At 40.4% G+C, this 20,155-nt stretch overlaps 2 protein-coding genes across 2 annotated transcripts; both read left to right on the forward strand.

Annotated features, from left to right (window-relative positions):
* Positions 1–2,172: 2,172 nt before the first annotated feature.
* Positions 2,173–16,189, forward strand: heg1 (heart development protein with EGF-like domains 1). The gene is made up of 14 exons (XM_051403936.1): positions 2,173–2,651; positions 8,675–9,713; positions 10,301–10,806; positions 11,499–11,612; positions 11,792–11,914; positions 12,058–12,161; positions 12,254–12,309; positions 12,512–12,672; positions 13,095–13,229; positions 13,540–13,582; positions 13,678–13,715; positions 13,870–13,957; positions 14,417–14,594; positions 14,760–16,189. The coding sequence occupies exons 1-14, from the start codon at positions 2,378–2,380 to the stop codon at positions 14,901–14,903; spliced, it is 3,003 nt and encodes a 1,000-aa protein (XP_051259896.1). The 5' UTR covers positions 2,173–2,377; the 3' UTR covers positions 14,904–16,189.
* A 154-nt stretch (positions 16,190–16,343) lies between these two features.
* Positions 16,344–19,642, forward strand: LOC127365651 (taste receptor type 2 member 7-like). The gene has a single exon (XM_051403968.1). It carries the CDS (start codon positions 18,332–18,334, stop codon positions 19,355–19,357), a length of 1,026 nt encoding a protein of 341 aa, XP_051259928.1. The 5' UTR covers positions 16,344–18,331; the 3' UTR covers positions 19,358–19,642.
* The last annotated feature ends 513 nt before the right edge of the window (positions 19,643–20,155 follow it).

A 20,155-nucleotide genomic window follows, 5' to 3' on the forward strand; every position in this document is an offset into this window, starting at 1 on the left:
GCTTGAAAGCCTAAAAGCCTTTTTTGTGAATTAAGGTTTTTCTTGTTTGCTTACACTGAGAGTTATTTTGTCACCCAGTAAATGATGTTTCTGTCATGTCACCCATAAACCTTATCTTGGCACAGCAACAGCTTTTTTTTTTTTTTTTTACTGAACCCAGCCAGAACACATCCTATAAACAGTCTGGGCTGTAGATCAGTCTGACTACAAAAGATGGAAGCTGGGATGCTTTTGAAGTAGAATCAGGTGGAGATGTATATCTTAGATTGATTTATTTTTTCTCTCCATTAACATTGACTGTTGTAGCCTCAATAATATTTGTTAAGGTGCTTTACCATTTTATTGAGACTAAATTCATGAGGTATGGCACTTGGTGTCTCCATCACATTTAACTGTATCATAGAATTAGTAGAGCCTTTCTTGTTAAGGAGTATGAGCGTTTAAAAGCTTTTTTTAGCTGCCGTTTGCACCCTGTTTTGCGTATTTATTGTACTGGAGGAGCTCATTCATACCAGAACAACAAATGAGTTGTTAAAACAGTTATAAATGATAAATAAATAAAAATTCTCATAGTAATGGCCCAGAGAATCTAGATTATGGCTTTAAAATGTATTAACCCTCTATGGCATGATTTTTTTATTTTTAGCTTGGGGGTCCCTGATAATATATCAATCATAAAATGATGCACCCACTGTAAGTAAGTGCACCCTTTGCCCTTTTGGATTAAATGTTAGTACCTCAAGCCTTGGAGGTGATTGGCAGAGTGTGGACAGTGGTCATTGCAGAATTATTTACAAAGAAACCGTCTCTGCCCAAAATAAAGACCAATAGTGAGACATGTACTAATCAGGAAGGATGACATTCTGGGTAATCAGTGATGTTGGCACTGTGGGGTGTTCTCCACCGGGGTAAGTGTGGAACATCTTCCTGTGATGCATCATCATCAACTTCATCTTTCCTCTTCATCCACAGACTCATTGTCATCAGATAGGCCATCTGTTCCAAAAGGGAAGATTAAAATTAGAATAGGTCATATACCTCTCTTCACCCATACACACACACACACAAACACACACGCATGCACATGCATGTTCATTACATACAGTATGTTACTCTACTGACTGAATTCTGATCTCCTTATTCTCCCTCAAACCTGATTCTTGGGTCCACTCTTCCTCACTGTCACTCTCCTCAAGCTCACTGTCCTCACTGTCAGAAGGAATAAGCCTAACTGCTCGATCAACTTCCTTACACCCATAAAATGTTTGTGCATACATTTCCTGTGAGTAATAGTAGATAGTAAAGCAAAAAAACGGATCATGGTGATAACTATGCATCCCTGCACTCCATCCATGAGAATGTTTTTGTTCAAACAAAAGTGGTCTAACTGCGCAATGTTGCCCTGAGGCAACGAAGGAAAAACTACAATTTTACTATATAAATAAAGACAAAAAGTGTCTTTACTCAATCAAATATGCTTCTTCACATATTCATGTACATCACAGATATTATTTATACAAACTTATTCAAATTTAAACATGTTAAAAAGTGAAATTTATCTTACCTTCTGCTAGCAGTGTGTCCAAGCCTGCGATGGTTCCAAAAAGGACTGTTCCCACCACAGACAAATGGTCAAACCCAAGCCCACCTCAAATTTCATTGGTCACAGACTTATCATCAAGCTTTTAATTTGATTAGTTATTTTTTAAAATTTAAAGGGGGGGTGTGTGGGCCAAAATAGTGGTTTGTTGCCTGAGGGCAACACCATGCCATAGAGGGTTAATATGATTTTAATAATAGGACACATAAAGAAGAGTTAGTATGTCATTATTGTGATCACTCATTGGAATTAAACATGTGCCTATATGATTCCTAATTTAACTCTTTTCTTAATGGCACTAATGAGTTGTCATATGACCCAGAGCATTGTGTGGTGTGTTTAACTAAAAACTTCAACTTCCTGAAGCACCAGTCGCCCTTTGCTGAAAAAGGAACAGTTCCATTTTTTTTTTTAACTGCCGGACTTCCGACAACACCTGAAGGCAGCAGAGCAGCCACAGGGTTGAACAACAGGACAGAGTGAAAACCACCACAGTGTGTGTGTGTGTGTGTGTGTGTGTGTGTGTGTGCAGGAGGAGGAGGAGGAGGAGCCCGGGCTCCTCCGCTGTGATAACAGGCTGCTGCCTCGGTTCTGTTATCTTCCGTTCCCCGCCGTCCGAGCAGCGGACCTCCTCCGGACCTGTACCAGGATTTATTTGATTCTTATGAAACTTCACTAATTGCCGCCGCGCTCCTCCCATGGTGTCCCCGGGAGACTCCCCGGCCTCTACTCGACTTTTCGGAAACTATCGGCGACCGTTTTGGGGTCTTGGAAATCATGGAAACGTGGTTTTTGAATCACGTCCTCGGTTTGTGTCTGTCGGTCCTCCTGCTGGGTCTACCGGGGCCCCTCGGGGCAAGGACCCCCAGTAACGACAGCACCGATTCGGGAACGGCAGGATTTTATTATTCGAGCGCCACAGAAGGACTCAACCACATGGAAAACAGTGCAACTTCAACTTCATACTCCAGCGAGAGTTTATCACCATCACAGAGGAACATCCTGCTCACACACACTGCTGAAACACACACTGCTGCTGCTGGAAACTTCGGTAAGATCACTGTCAGCGAGGCCTGCAGTGGCAAGTGCACTGCAGGCTGAGTGTTGGTTTACTTTCACCCCCATTATCCCATATGAGAATCTATTTCCCCCATGCAAAGTAAAGGGTCATTAAATGTGTGTTTTTCACTTCCACCCCACTAGAACGAGCCATAAGCAGATCCATAAACATTTTGTGTGTCAATAATCTCTTAATTACAACTGTAGGCTATATATCCTGAGTGAAGATTTCCTGTTGTGGCAAACTGAAATGCTGTTTCTAATGCTGCTCTGCCACAGGTTGCATGCCAAATTGAATTTAACTGAGGTGCATCCAGTGTCCTGAAACAAGTGCATTGCTCTTTTAGTTGTGCATGCTTCAGTATAGAGATGTAACTAACAATAATTTTCATCATAGATTTATATGTTCATCTGTAGATTGTCAGAAATAGTTTACAAAAGTTCCCAAAGCCAAAGCTGACAAACTGTTTCATTAGTTTAACCAACCAAAACCCAAAAGTACTTAAAGGAGGGAGAAGACTTGAAAATATTTACATTTGAGAAACTGGAACCAGTAAATTGAAGAAAGAGAACAATTTAAAAACGTAAAAGGGTTTCTAAGTGCTATAATGTATCACATTAAACTCACTATTAGACAGTTTACTTTTTGGAATAGATCCTCTTCAAACTGACCTTTCCAGGAGGGATGCACCGATTGGGAAATTCTGGGCCGATTCTTATTCAATGTTTAAAATAACAATTTGGCCAATAGCGGATGCCGATTCCGATGTCTTTTGTTGTTCTTTATTCAACATTTTGTCCCAGCGAAACAAATAAATCTACAAAGATAAGAGACATGGTTGCAGCTCAGTCTATTTCTCTTCTCATCCAACATGTCCAACACATCATTTAGCAACAGATAAACACTGATGAATACAATCTTATTTGCTGGTAGTCCAATGTCAGGCAACAAGGCGAATATCGGCCGATATATCAGTGCGTCCCTACTTTGCAGTGAACAAAGACTTCAGATTATACTGAACATGTTAAATCTGGTTTATCAAGTAAGACTCATTCACTCAGTTTGATGAAACCAGTAAACATGTACACTCATGTATCACTCGCATCATTACGGGTGGAAGACAATATAAAAACATATCATATTGCGATGTTTTGTTTTGTGATATCGATTCTCAAAAATACTGTATTGATTTTTGGGTTAAATCCCCCAACCGTTAAATAGCAGTGTTGCAAACATAAACTGAGGGCTGTGATTTTGGAAACAGATTCCACTTCTCTGGTTGCATAAAAAGCAAACTTTTTACTCAGATTTTATGCGTATGATGGTGTGTTCTTCATACTGTATCGTGATGCGTATTTTATCGCCAGATTCTTACCCATACACAACCCTACTTATCATGAGCTAAATTTAAAATCTGATAAGAAGCCTCTCCTTTGTAACAAGTTTGCTAGAGCCGTGTTAGAAATGAAGCCGAGGTGTTGCTGTTGCTACAAAAAAGTCAGCTCATACAGGTGTTTTAAAAGGTGAATGGTTCCCTGCATGCAGTGGTCAAACCTTTGCATGAGGCGTTGGTTAGAGCATCCAGGTTAGAGGGATTGTGATGCTTTGAGTTAATATATATGTTGCTCCTACAAAAGAACCTTCAGCTGAACTATTTTGTATACATGATCAGAGGGAAACCACATCTGAACCACATACAGCTTTTCACTTCACTTCACAGCTCTAAGGGTTTGAGTTCCCTGTGCACAAGGCCCAGTATCAATCATCACACTATAGGAAGAAAGTCATTTGCGGTAGAGGCCAGAGTTACACCCACAGCTACACTATTGTCTTATCGGCTCATAGCAATCGAAGAGAAAGAGGCTTTTAATTACATTTACACAATTAAAATACATCTTTTTAAGAGAGTCAGGGACCAATTGTATCCCTTAAATAGAGGTTTTGGTGCAGTGCTGCTATGCTGGAAGCAAAATACTCATGAATATAAACCCTAGACAGCAGAAAGGAAGAGAGATTTAAGTTTTTAGCGCACAAATGAAGAATCTTTTTAAATTTTTTGTTTGAATAACACTTATTATTACATAATATAACATCTGATAGGGACCTTACCCCATGAACAGAGATCAGAGCACTACACCTTTATAACAGTCTCTTTATAACCTTAATATAGTTCCAGTGCAACTGCAGCCAGATATTAACACAATATTACTATTATTACTACTGTACTTATGCTTCTGCCAGTTGGTCACAATACAGTATACCATATAGCTTACGTATAATAGACAACCTTAAAGGTCCAGTGTGAAACATTTAGGAAGATCTATGGGCAGAAATGGAATATAATATTCATATGTTTTCATTAGTGTATAATCATTTGAAAAGAAGAATCATTGTGTTTTCGTTACCTTGGAATGAGACACTTTGACCTACAGAGGGAGCGGGTCCTCTTCCACGGAGGCTGCCGTGTTGACCCGTCATGTTTGTACAAACACTGGCTCTAGATAGAGCTTTGTTGTGTTTTTTTTTCCCTTCCAGTTTTGTGACCACTTTAGTTTCTCCTACACATTTGGAACGCTGAGCTGTGATCAAATGGTTGCAGTCCGCAACTTCACAGATGCCACTGAATCCTATAAATCCACTGAGATTTTTGCCTGGTTTCAGTCATGCAGAGCTGCCGAATACAGTTCCTCATACTGCAAATGGGATATGATTCACAATGAATGGGACTTCCTTCATTTTTCCATTACAATTTTAGTTTCACTGGAAAAGAAAAATTAAATCATGATAGTGTGACATTTGTTGGGGTCTGTACCAAACAAACATGTTTTCTTACATCTGGAGAACAAGATTTATAGGTCAGGGAATCTCTGCAGCTCTACAGTACTTCATTATAATGCTGTTTCCTCTCACACTTATCACACCGTTATCCAAAAACTGCAGCTTCTTGCAATTTGCGTATTGTACACATGTTGCATTTTCGATAATACTGCGATTAATTGTGCAGTCCTACAATGATAAAGTGGAAATGATTCACCACTCAATGTGGTTGAGTCACCATGACTTCAACCACATTCGCCTTTCCTATCCTGGAACAAGTCTTAAGGTCGCTGTTATAGGATGAGAGACCCACAGACTGAGCTGTGAATTTCAAACAGCTCAACAGTTTATCACTCAGTAATAGTCCGTGGCAACAGAGGACCTATTTTATCTGTTGGCAATAAAACATCAATCATTACATTTACAACACTGCTCAGTCATACCATCGTCGGTGCTCATTAGTATTCTGAATGCACTGCACTTGCCTAAATTAATATGCAGACCACAGAGTTTCTGAAGTGTAGCAGATGTGAAAAGACGACACAGTTGAGAGCTGAGAGATAAACAGCAGAGAATCTGGGAGTGTCCGCCACTTGTTGCCAACACCACGTTCCAGTCTGAGTTGTGTTGCCCGGACTGGATCCAGGGAGAGAGAATGAAATAATGAGAGAGACACATGCAGAGGAAGTGAGAGAGAAAAATAGAGTCGAGTGGCCCAGTTCTCCCGACAGACTCCCAGTGGACGGGCCATTCTGTAGTTGAACTCTCCCCTCCATTGGTTTTTTGATGGTGACTGCTGGTCACTGTCAGGATGCTGTCCAGCACCGATGCTCATCATCAGAGTGCTGTTGTTCCAGTCCTGGGCTATCTGGGGACCGGCCAGATAACAGGCTGTCAGACGGCACAGCATCAGTGATAGGCAGAGAAAAAAAACAGGTCGGATAAAGACCTCACACAGACTTGGTGCCCAGCTGACTTGTGTGTGAAGTCATTTTCTCACTACACTTGATATTTTAAGACTATTCACCTTTGGATGCTCACTAGTTATGTAATTTAAAGCTGCATTCAATATTTGTATGTAAACACTGACTGTGTATAACATGCATATATATCCATTTGTGGTGATGAACCCACAGAGAGTTATCTGCAGTTCCCCTCAGCTTTATGTTGCTTTTTAGCATCTTTCAGCTCATTGTTTTGGTTTTACAGCCCACAACTTTACAACTCAGTCTCACCACTCTTATTGCATCCTCTTCAGCAGCAGCAGGCAGCTGTTATAAAGCTTTCATAAACCCACTGTACACTACCTGCCAAGCATCAAACACCAGTGAAAAGTTAATAGAGAGCTAGTGGACATAACAGAGCAGGGAGATAAAAGGGGAGTAAATATTGGACTTTTATTTGTTAGATGGCAAGAAACAAGGCCCCAAAATGTCCAAATGAATGCTAAAACTACATTGTGACTGTATGCTAACCTGTACGCCAGTTGTCTGCTGCAGACTCCCTACAACCCACTCAAGGACCCCTGTTAGTCCCTGGACCCCAGTTTGAAAACCACTGGTCTAAGACACAAATTATGCAATTGCACCAACTCCAGGTTGATTCCAGGTTGCTTGTCATCCCTCTTGCTCACTGTTTGTGGTTCTTATGTATCTCTAACTGTCAACTATCGAAGGCAAACTGATAAAAAATACATTTTAAAAACAACAATCTAAAACAACATCCTTTTTTTGACACTCCAATCATGTTTGGGGTTTTTTTTATGACTGAAAAACAATTTTAAGTCGGGCTAAAAAAAAACTATCCACAGTCACTGAACATGAAAACACACCCAGATCCATGGTGACTGTGTTCTGCCAGTGCCTTGTGCTCGCTCAGCTTTAGGAAGGAAATGGCTGATTCCCAATGGAGACAGTCACCGCCATATTTAGGACCTCATGCCATTGTTAGAGTAGACAAGCCTTGCTGCCAATTGTTCTCCACCCAAAATCATTGCCTCTGCAGCAAGCAATAGTACTTCTGACAGGGTCTTCCCACTTTCTGCAGCCTGAGCAGGCCAGACACAGCCCAGTGAGCACCCTCTGGTGGCCACGGGTGGAAGTGAACTACAATATGTACAGTTTGTAAGGACCCGTGTGTAGGATTCAGTGGCATGTATCGGTGAAGTTGCAGTGTTTGGTTTGTCGGTTCTGGGCTCCGATAGAAATATGGCGTATCGTTGAATGAACTGAGTGTCAACATGATCACTGTGAGACTCCCTGATTTGAGCATGTAGCTTCTTAGACAACATATTATGATGATAATATAAGTATTTCACTACATGTTAAAGAAGTTTATATCCTGCATGTAACAGCGTTAAGAGCTCAGTAATCATGTTTTTTTTACTTCTTGAGTGGATTGATCAATATCCTGTGAAGGGTTGCAACTGTAGTTTTTTTAATTTGTCTGTTCTCCAATTGATGGATTATTGTTTGATCTGTAACGTGTCGTAGAAATTGCCAAAAGTTACCGTACTTGATGTGTTTAATCTGTTGTCCAAAATCAAAAAGCAAAATTCAATTTACAGTGAGAACAAAAGCAAGAAAACATTACATTTGAGAAGTCCTGGAATTTGTCTTGGCATTTTTGCTTTATTAATTGACTTTAAACAACTTTTAAAGGATTGTGTTAATTGATTAATCATTGGTTTATCTAGCAACATATTTTTAAGATATGATATTTGCTGTAAATACACCAGATGCATGCACAAGTGGCTATTTTTCATCTGTAGTCCCTGGACAGATGTTACATAGTCACCCTGTGAACTGAAATTACAAAGTTATTAAGATCATTTATAAACATGCAGAACAATCATAAAAAGAAAAGAAAATACTAATGCTAAAAGAAACCTAATTCTGGACACCCTTATACTACATTTTCTTTAAAAGAGCTCTAAATACGCCATGTGTGTCCAGTGCTCTAATAGTGGCTGGGACGGAGTTCATTTCTGGTGCAGTTTTAACAGAGAATTCAGACTGACTGAAAGCACTTTTTCTGTTTGTCTGAGCTTATAGTAGCTAATAGTATAAAGCTGTTGTTTGGTATCACAAAAAAAGCAATAATACTCTTGAGACAGAAATAAAGAGACCTCAGAATGTTTTCAGTGTCTTGTCTGTAGTGAGTGATTGGACAAACTTGATATTTTTATTTTTCCACAGACACTGAGCAGACACAAACCTTCACAGAAACAAGCAGCACGTCACTAGAAGCCACAAGTCTGTCTACTGAGCCGCTCTCCTCCACCCTCGTGGTAGCCACCACTGAGGCCAGCAGCAGCAGCAGCAGCAGCAGCAGCAGGGACTGGAAGGACTTTGTTAACACAGACCAGGTGCCACAGTCCTCCCCTGTTGTGTTCTGGGAGGCTAGTTCCCAGATGTTGACAGAGGAAGCCAGACTGCCCCAGGACAGCCCAGACACCACCCTCCGACTAGGAGATGCATCGTCCTCAATGTCCCAAACAGCCGTCCACACCGACAGCACTTACACTTCCACCGCCATAACCCGAGCTGGGGAGAGGAACCTGCTGTCTGTCACCTCCTCTTCCAGCAACAGCACCTCCTCTGCCTTTACAGAGGACTCCAACTCCCATCAGCCCCCTTCTACTTGGGGTATTTCTGCTAGGGCTACAGAGACTGAGGATTACACCCACAGTGCCCCATCCACCAGGACTGACAGCGGGGACACAACAGACCAGCACATGACCCAGTCCTTCAAGGGGACATTTTCAGAGACTGGGAGCCCAGGGGGCAGCAGAGGAACCCAAAGTTTAACCAGGCAACCTAATGCCACCCAGCATCAACACACCTCAACATCAGACGAGACTTCTGACTCGACACCACCTCTCAGACTGACAGAGCCCAGCACTGACCAATCAGAAGTGTCCGTTTCCTCCACACCTCCCGTCACCTCTCCTGCAAAAGGTCCTACAAACATCTCAGGGACAGACCAGGGGTCGGGCACTAGTGTTGGAACTTCCACCGAGCCCTCCACTGAAGCCCACAGCTTTAGCACTCAGAACCAGGAGAGCACTGAGGGGGTTTCATCCCAGACCAGGGAGCAAAGCGAGGACTTGGGTCTGACCACAGCATCCCCTACAGTCAGCAGTAGTACATCTGAACTGGACGACTCTCTCACAGACACTCCAGTGCTGGTAACTGAGGCCTTCTTCACCACCACACCTGTCACCGTTACAGAAAGGTACATTTTATTGTTGATTAAACTTTGTGCTTGATTAATTATGAAACAAATAATACAATAATGGTTCAAGGGAAGATATTTGTTCGCAGCAGAGAGAATGATTCATCATTATGCTTAATAATATTGATTATATTATATTATTTTCTAGAAGTATTGATTATTAGACAACATTATTTTGACTTAACTCGCAAACTACAGTAACTGCATATTCAAAACAATAAAAACTGACTTAAAACACTTGTTACATGTCACTTCCTGATGTGTTTCACCACATAGAGACTTATTATTCTTTAGAAATGCATCATTTGTGCAAAAAACAGCTTCTAAAATTTGCAGCAATTACAAAATTTAATTGACCAAACTTTAGTTAAGGGAGAGACTAAATCCAATAATGTTGGAGATTAAAAACTTATTTAAATAACATATTTAAATGTATTAAATGGTAAATTAATTTACTGATTTTAGTGTAAATATTAAAAGTAAATGGATGGACAGACAGACACCAAGCAAAACAGAAGTGCAGTTAAGGATTTATGAGCTATGGGCTGTAAATAATCAAAAGACTTGATTGATTTTCTCTGTAACAGATCACAGATAACGGAGGAAAACACTTCCAAAGCCAGTGCCTCCAGCACCACCACCACAACTACCATGACCACCACCACGTCTAATCTACCTGCAACCTCATCCTCAAGGTTCAGTAGCACCACCAGCAGCTCTGCTCCAGGGCCACCTACCGAGGACACTATCCCATACACCACACCCTCCACCACAGCCTCCACCCTGGCCCTGCAGACCAGTACTGCGCCCCCAACTCACCGTGTGCCAACCAGCCAAACCCAGGGGCCTTCAACTGGGGTGGCTAACCCCACTAACGTCACAACCCTGCAGATAGAGACAAGCACAGGCACTCTGGGGATCACCACGGCTTATAGCCAGCACATCACCACCACCTACATCCACAGCACCCCAACTGAGAGTACAGAGGCCCTGCAGACCACTGGAAAACAGACAGACAGAGGAACCACAGAGCTGGTGGTGACGACATTTCCCACTGACGTCAGATCTACCAAGGCCCCACCACCACCACCAAGTAAGTGGTGTATACTCTTCCTTCGTGATAAACCTTGACCTGCAGTTTTTACAGCAAGAACGTTTCTTCTTACTTTATTTTCTACAGTTAACTGTGGTGACTGTTGCTGTTAATGCTGACCAATACCTTCTTTTACTGGCTATAACCAACTGTAAATGTAAAAATACACAAGTTCATGTATGCCAGGGAATTGCAAAGACGCACCAAACACCTGGTGTTTAGAACAGCAAAAGTAAAACCTTGAACCTACTGGATCAGTTTTGTTTCATTTATAAAGCTTTCCAAATATTAGGAGGGTTAAGTGAAATGCAGGTTAGTCTATTCAAATGACTATAGATCGGAACTCTGTGGTCTGAAGAAGGGGATATCTTGTAGTTGATGAAATTGGAAATGATGCATTTGTGTCACATTCCTCTTATGTGCAACTTAAAATGACTGAGATGGATGCTGATTACTGCAGTGATCTTTATACTTATTTGTATGAGAGAACGATGCAAAAAAATGTAATACTGAAATTAGGTAAGGTGTCAGAATGTGCATTATAAACTGCTGTGACTGGGAGATTGATGAGACATGATGAATGTCTGCGTTAAACCATTGTATGTCTTAAGTCATTACACCGTTTTTAGCTTTTTCAAAAGGTTCAGTTTCTTCTTTGTGGTAAAATGCCTGCTGTCCTCTCTGAACTCAAGGAAACCCCTGTGTGTCAAACCCTTGTATGAACGGAGGGATGTGTGTGAGCTATAAAGGGCATCAGTTCACCTGCCAGTGTCAGCAGGCATGGACAGGGCCGACCTGCAACCAGGGTGAGCTTCTCTTCTTTTCTTCCTGACAGCTTAATAACACTGTCAACATGCACTTTAAATGTTATGTTTCAGTATAACCAAGCAGGAAATAAAATATATTTTTCCATTTAGTTCTGAGGGTTAAGATTCAGGTTTAAGGTCCTATTAAATATAATATTGTGATACCTACATGTGTCCAGATATAGATGAGTGTGAGAAGGACCCCTGCCCCGTTGGGTCCACGTGTGTGAACACGCGAGGTTCCTTCAGCTGCGAATGTCCACTTGGGTTCGACCTGGAGGATGGACGCACCTGCACCAGAGGTAAAACCCCTTTTATACATAACAATGTTAAAACGATAATTCCATCACAGATGATACAAAAACTGTATAATAATTCACAGGTCAAAGTTGTTTTCCCAAAAGCCTTCTTTTGATTCACAGAGAGTATTTTTTCCCCTCCATAGCAAAGACATTCCTGGGAACTTTTAGTGTTAACAGACTCCCACATGACCCTGTTGTCTTCAAGAGCACCACCGTGCATGAGATCCAGCGAGAGATCATTCAGCTGGTGAGAGGCAGTCCACATCACTGTATCTTCTTTCAGACGCGTATTATGTGTATTATATCTTACACACCACTCTCTTCCTGTCTTTACCTCAGCTCAACGCTTCATTGTCAGTCCTCCGAGGTTACAGCCGCTCAATGCTGAGTAAGAAGTAAGTTCTTGTCATCACTTAACCATTACGTGTCTGTGCTTTTTCTAAAATGTGTTGTTATATATTCAGGATGTTTGTTCAAATGTTATTGATTAAAACTACTAGGTTCAGAATGAGAAAAAAATCACTGAGCCTTAAAGATTCAATATGGAGATTTTGTCAGCGTAGACCTCTGTATTGACCTCTGATCTCTTCCCTACAGAGAAGAGGACGGGATTCGCATCTCAGCTGTCAACATGTTTTCTATTTCCACCAATGTGACGAGTGCTGAGGTCTACAACAGCATCCAGATGTCTCTCAGCAACTGCAGCTCCTCAATGGCTCACTGCCGGATGGTCCTGCACCACAAGCTCACTTATCACGGTAAATGTAATAACTAGTAATCATAATTAACCCCCTGATGTTTGCTCGTTTTAAATCAATGCAGTTTTAACGACTTCAAATGTGTGAATGTAATAATACCTTTTTGCCCAGGTGGTCATAATGTTATGGCTGATCAGTGTATGTGTTAATGTGTATAAAGCCACTAGGGGGCACAATTTAGCCATAAATAGCTCCCTCATGAAAGGTACCATGTTACATTTTGAACAAGATTAGACAGTTACATTATTACATCATGCAAAATCTGCTATATCTCACAACCATACACTACAGGGAATCCTACATTAACAGGACTATGAGGACTGTAAGCTCAAATACATAGTAGCAATTTTATGTAGGACTACTTGTGTTCAGATTCCTGTGTTGTTATTGTCAATACTAATTGTGTCTGCACTATCTTCCAGTGGAAAGTCTGTGCGTGGCCCAGAAGACTCAGTGTGATACGGAACGCTCCACCTGCACAGACAGCAGCGGCACAGCCCACTGCCAGTGTCTTCAAGGATACTACAAACACAACCCTGATGACCTGTCGTGCTTAGGTAAATGTGTGTTTCTGTTTAAACATTGCTGGTTCACAGATCTATCCAACTACTTACTGTGAGTCCATGTGTTTTTTTTTTGTAAATACAATAATTAAACTGAAAAAGCAAATACGTATTAACCGGATGTTGAATGTTCCACTATGGTTTACGCCTAAAAACTAGGTGCTGATGACAATCAAGCTTTTACTCCCTGCAAAAACAAAATACTGAGGAGATTTCACATGAAAATGAATCAAAATTAAAGACACAGATTGAAAATTAACTCTTTATACCAACTCTTTTTTCTAAACAAAACATCTTGTTTCAGAATGTGGGGACGGCTACAAGCTGGAAAACGGCACCTGCATTCCGTGAGTTCAACATTTTTTCCCCTCATGTTGCAAATCCAGGTACACTGAAAGATTTTAGACCACATTCTCACTGCAGATTCTGTTTCTGCTTTCAGGTGCATGTTTGGATTTGGAGGATTCAACTGTGGAAATTGTAAGTGATGCTAAAAATACCTGAACAGGCCAAATATAACAATATAACACATATTCAGTTTCGTTAGAAGATATTTTGGTCTACATTTGCTGTTGTGATGCTGATATATGTTTTTTAAAGTTTAACATATGATTTGTGTTATTTGACATTGCAGTTTACAAGCTGATTGCAGTCGTGGTCTCACCTGCAGGGGGCGCTTTGCTCCTCGTCCTCGTCATAGCTCTCATTGTCACCTGTTGCAAGTAAGACTGCTATTATTGTTGATACCAGTGCAGTAATCTCCCTTGCTCTACTGTATTTTCAAGTTGATGAAAAAACAAGTCATCCTAGACCAAGGACTCTGACGCTGAAAGAGAAATGGAGCAGGAACCAGCTAATACAAATATTGTCTTTAATAGTGTAAACTTGGCCTACAATAATGTGTTATGCATACAATAATATATTCATATTTTAATTTTAAATATACATGTGGAATCTAAAATGTTGGATTCATGTTAATTTTCTGACAGTGTTGTAAAATAAAAACTTCCAAAATATTATCTAACAATGGGTCACTAACCCCCTGTTGAAAACCCAGGTCCGACCTAGACTATAAAAACAAGAGTAGTTCACCCAAACTACCAAAACAACACAATCCCTTACTTTAAATGGTTTTGTGAATTTTGCCAAAGGTGTAACTTCTTTAAAATGTTTTCTCCAAGGAAAGACAAGAATGACATAAACAAGATCATCTTCAAGAGTGGAGACATGCAGATGTCCCCGTATGCAGATTTCCCTAAAAGTAACCGCATATCCATGGAGTGGGGCAGAGAGACCATAGAGATGCAAGAGAACGGCAGCACGAAGAACCTGCTGCAGATGACGGACATTTACTACTCTGTAAGGAGACGTACCCCCACTCACTTCATTTGTCTTCATCGTTCAAGTGAAGGCTTTGTTTTGTGTGTCTAGACAGTGGATACAACTGATAAATCATTATATTAGACAAGAGGAAACTGGTTGTTAAATACATTGTGTACATTTTCTCCTTCTCTGTCCCCACAGCCTGCGTTACGCAACTCAGACCTGGACAGAAACGGCCTATACCCGTTCACAGGCCTGCCGGGCTCTCGCCACTCATGCATTTACCCCGCCCAGTGGAACCCCTCCTTCATCAGTGACGACTCACGGAGAAGAGACTACTTCTAACTGCCCAACCTTGAACACGCATGCAGGAACCTACCATCTCTTATACTGACAACTCTGATGTGTCATTATGGTTTTCTGTCACAGTGACAGTGCTAATGTGTGAGCCGCACTGTTTTAGAGAGTCCATCTGCATTCAGGGCTGCACACGAACTATGTAAACGTGTGTGTGTGTGTGTGTGTGTGTGTGTGTGTGTGTGTGTGTGGGCGTGTGCATGTTATGTGAGTGCACATTTTTGCAAGTAAAATGTTTCCTGAGAGTGTTCTTGAATGACCATTTTAGTGTTTTTGCATGTTTTAGCTCATTTACTTCACCTCACACATCACATTGTTGCTGTTGCATCAGACTGCCTAATGTGTTTTTCAAGCTTTCCAGCAGCCACTGATTCTCATTTACTCCGCAGTGTGATGAAAAACAATTTGCAGATGCTTGAAACGTGCTTGAGGTAGTTGATCCGTGACGGTAAACATTATATCTTCCAGTTGTATTGTTGCTGCCCGGTAATGCAGCACAGACTTGCTCAAAAAATCTGCACTGCATTAATGCACAGTGATAAATAAAATCAGATACAGTGTTCACTGTGTTCACTAACAGCACATAATGTGAATTATTGACCTCCAGGAATGTAGGAAAAACACATTTGAATTAAATAAGCAGTATTGTAAAGCATATGTGACGTCTAAGAAATAGGCTTGAACATGCAAAAACACTGAAGTGGTCCTTAAAGTGCTGAAATATGAATGAAATGTGCATGCCACTGCTGTGAATTTTCAGTTTCTTCTTAGATAATAATCTGAGAATAAAGTATTGAGGGAAGAAGACAATAACAAACCACTGAAGGATGCACAAAGTTCTATTTAATGCCAAAAGAAACTGAAAAACTACTTTGAATTCTGATGCCGACTTTTATTTATTCCCTGTATGTCCGAGTCCTTGACATGTAGCATAATGGACCACTCATACATACACACTGACAGACGTAAGAGGGATAAATCAATTGCTTTAAGTGTGTGTGTGTGTGTGTGTGTGAGAGAGAGAGTGAGAGCGTGTGTATTAAGTACTGCTGTTTGTGAGGTGTGTGTATGTGTGAGAGGAATAATTATCTATATACTAGAAGGATCATATGTCAGTGAGTGTTTGAATGTAAAGATGTATCATAATTAGTTTGCTATTTCTGACATGGAGTATTATTTTTATTTTATATTTTCTTCCTTTGTGTTCATATGATCTGTTCATTCTGGCGTTCTAGTCAGACGGGCTTATTTAAATAAAAATAAATTGCACAGCAGTTTTTTCTCGAATCCATTTAAAAATATATATTATTATTATTTATTAATGACATTCCATACTGAGTAAGTAAGTAAGTAAAGCATTATTTATTGGTTATGAGAATGCACAGTGATGAAGACCATGCAGTTGAAAGCTACAGGAAAGCTAATAAGTGCATCTGTCAAACTATAGTGTCACATTAAAATGAATTGAAATGAAACTGCACTAGTTAGGTTAGGTAAGTTAGGAGTACAGGGTAATATAGATAAAGCCTCCAGCTGAAGATGGTGTCCAAGTTCCATATTAAGTGCAAGTGAATAATTACAACTCTAATTTTATTTCATACTAGGGATGTGCTGATCCAAAACTCAGCATCAGTATCGGTCAAATATTAGACAAAATCACTGGATTGCAGAAAATAAAATTATAATCTGACACAACCAATTAGCCTAAACTATTACATGAAGGCTTAACTGTACTTTGGGTTATGTATTTCTTCCTTCATGTGAGTAGAATATTTGTTTCACAGTTTAAGCATTATGTTTTTTAGATGGCTAGGTTACACAAAGTGCATCCATACAAATGTATTATTAACAGTTTAGTTGTTTAAGAGAGGGGAAAAGAGGGTATCGGTATCAGACATGAAATACTATTAACGCTCTAAAGTACTTGAGCTAATTGTTTATTTATAGTCAGTGACAATCAGTTCCAAATACAACAGAGACCCCTTTGTTTGTAAGACAATGATATTGTATGTGGATATCTCCTCCTCTGTGGACAAAGTTCTTTACATGTACTCCGCTCCATTAAAGTTGCTTTCCTGTAGGGTAATGTATAGTCGTTGGCTAAGGAACATATGGCTCACCGCTACATTTGGGTACTTTGACGACCCAATGCATGGAAGCTCCAGACCACAGTTACCATGGAAAAGTTAAATTAGAAAAAATCATGAATAAATATACTTTTTGTGGTATCTTCTTAAATGTATAGATACAGTGTATAATATGCATGGTTGCATGGAACTCAATCAAGTTAAATCATTTTATATTATGTCTTCATGATCCGCATCACGCTGTGAAGCTAAAGCCTTTTTCATGGAGGACATCTTGACATGTCACAGAATGAAAAGCGCAGGTGTACATAATAAGATTATTGATGGCTGAGGTCCATTTAGCTGCTTCAGTGTCAGGGTCCTGTTACTGTTTATGCTGGCTCCCTGTGACATTGTCATGGCTTACGGACAGACAGAGTGTCATCAGGTACACCTGTGCATTTCTTGCTATGACAAGTAAAAAAAAAAAAAGTCTGCTATGAAAAAGGTGTAGTGACAAGAGTGCACTTCTGTTAATTACCCCTGAAAACTGCTCATATGCAACTGTCACAACAGAGCTATGTGCTCTCATCCGTGTCTGTCTCTCTGCCTTTTATTTTGTGCAGCTCTTGCCAACGACCAACAGCCAGATTTACTCTTGTCCGACGGGCCTCTTGCTCGGTCACTCTCTGCTTTTCTCTTCTTAGGGTCCTCCGTCAACATCCCCCTCCCTGGCAGAGTGTCACTGATCTACTCATCGATGGCTCAGTATGGGTGCTATTTCTGAAAATATTGAACTATTCCTTTAACTGTGTCTTCTTTCTACAGTTTGGAGATGTAAGGGAAAAGCAGACATTCATGGTTTTGTCATTTGTTAGATGTTAATGTTGTAACTACTGTTTATTGTATGAAGTGTAAGTGCACAAGTTGTTGACTGTGTGTCCTTTTTTGAATATAGACCCCATGAAGACTAGGTGTTGCCAGGGCAACAACTAATGGGGATCACAACAAACAAACACATCACCATAGTAACCCTCTGTCAACATTCTGTTCACTTCCACAAACAGCAATGTTTCATCTAAAATATGACTGACATCAAGCAAATGTCTAACATGACAATATATACATTGTCAGATAAATCTCAGAAACAATGTGCTACATATGCTAATATTCCTTTCTGCGTAGCTACAGTTGTTTGCATATTGACTTTCCGTTCTGGCTGTTCAGGTCAATTTACATTGGTTTTCTTGGTTTCCTATAAAGGACTCTCACAGTCTAAAGCTCAAAAGACCAGAGCACACGCAGAGAGGCACAACTTCCTTTTGAAATTTTCAATTCTCTAAACCACCAATGGAACGTACACTCATAAATCTGAGTGAGCAGGCTTTCCTATTAATCAACGGTCCTCTCATCTTCCTCAACCTCACTGCGAATATTTTCTACGCATGTTGCTTGATCTTCCCAACATGCAACAGACAAAGGTTCAAGCAGCCTTTAAATATTCTACTGGGATATCTTGTCTGGTGCACAATTTTTTATTTTATCTCTTTGATGTTGGTGGGTGGCGTGATTAACTACGTTGGTGACTTTAACGTGTCTGTTGTGTCGTGGATGATTTTGAGTTGCTACGTGCATTGCAGCATGACGTGTTCTGTTTGGCTGAACTTCTACTACTACATCCAGATTGTCCCTTCACAGCGAGCTCTTTTGATCTGGGTAAAGAGGAACCTCAGGTCCATCACCTGCGTGGCTTTGTTCCTTGATGCAATACTTTTTTGTTTTGATGGTGTCATCAATATTGTACATCTGACCACCTCCAGTGGGTTCACCGATATCAATGATACATGGACTGACAATCACATTGAGGAACTGTACTTGTCAAGCCAAGTTTGTTTCTTCATCCTCAAAGTGTACATCTGGATCTGCCTGTGTATAATGATGGTTTCTAGCTTTTCCACGGCACACTACCTGTACAGACACATAAGAAGCATGGCGTGGGGCGGCAGCTACTTCTCCTGTCCAACGATTCGAAGTCAGATGAGAGTTACCATCACTGGGATCTCTCAAGCAGTACTCTACCTCCTCTATGCCACTTTTTATTTCTTTGATGCATTTACCTACATATTCTCCTCGCAATTTCATCTCAATACTTGGGTCTCCTTCACAGTCACCTCCCTGTACTTATCAGGCACCACGGTCAACTTGGGCATTGGTCAGACTGCATTCAAGCGAAGCGCTGCCGATGTCTGGAAGGCACTCAAAGCACTGTGTGGGGTTGGCATGGCAACAAATGATGTGAAAATGCACTCCAGCCAGTTAACATCAGGTGAAATAGCTAATACTGTAACTGTCGGTGTCCAAATGTCATTGCGTTGATTACTGGATGTACGATATGGTAGTGGTAGTGCTTGAAATATATTTTATACAGTGTGAGGTTTAATTTGATGAACTTGTGTTTTATGGAATAGCAAATATAAATGTCTCATTTTAGTCAATATAATAATTCACATGATGTAAAAAAATGATCCATACACAGAGAAAAAACATTGAGTAATGACTGTGTACCTATTTCTGTATGATTTCACAGTAGTATGCTTCTTTGCATATTCTGATTTGCGTGGGATGCAAATACTGGAGAGTTGCTACATTGCACAGAGTTTAAATACCTCTCAGATTCTGTCTGTAAATCATTTCTGTTATAAATTAGATGATACATGGAATAAAAACATGGAGTGAAGTCTTTATTCCTGTCTGTATGTTTTATTAAAATTTTCTGATTTGCGTGTGATGCAAATACGGCAGATTTGTTACATTACACAGAGTTTGAGTGCTCGAAGTGTTTTATTTGTAAGAGCACTACAAGGGAAGAGGACTCCAAAGCAGAAAGAGCAAACAGAATAAAGATTAACTATGTAACATGTTTCCTAATTAATGGACCTCTTGTTATTGTAACTGGCTTGGCTAATGCATTTTACATCTTTTGCATGGTCTGTCCACTTCAAGGAGAAAGGATCACGCAACCTCTGAAGCTTCTTCTGGAGTCCTTGATTTACTGTACAGTAACTTACCTGATGTCTGTTTTTGTAATGGTCTCTTCTGGACTAACAGTTGAAAGCATTAAGCTTATTCAAACCATATATTTGGTCTAGTTAATATGGCAGTATGGCCTCCCCT

Source organism: Dicentrarchus labrax, unplaced genomic scaffold, assembly GCF_905237075.1.
Source record: "Dicentrarchus labrax unplaced genomic scaffold, dlabrax2021, whole genome shotgun sequence".
Lineage (NCBI taxonomy): Eukaryota > Metazoa > Chordata > Actinopteri > Moronidae > Dicentrarchus > Dicentrarchus labrax.

Coding starts and splice junctions, on each gene's coding strand:
- LOC127365651 (XM_051403968.1), top strand. CDS start 18,332: ATGGAACGTACACTCATAAATCTGAGTGAGCAGGCTTTCCTATTAATC.
- heg1 (XM_051403936.1), top strand. CDS start 2,378: ATGGAAACGTGGTTTTTGAATCACGTCCTCGGTTTGTGTCTGTCGGTC. Junction 11,613..11,791: donor AGGGCCGACCTGCAACCAGG/GTGAGCTTCTCT, acceptor ACATGTGTCCAG/ATATAGATGAGTGTGAGAAG. Junction 13,716..13,869: donor AGGATTCAACTGTGGAAATT/GTAAGTGATGCT, acceptor TTGACATTGCAG/TTTACAAGCTGATTGCAGTC.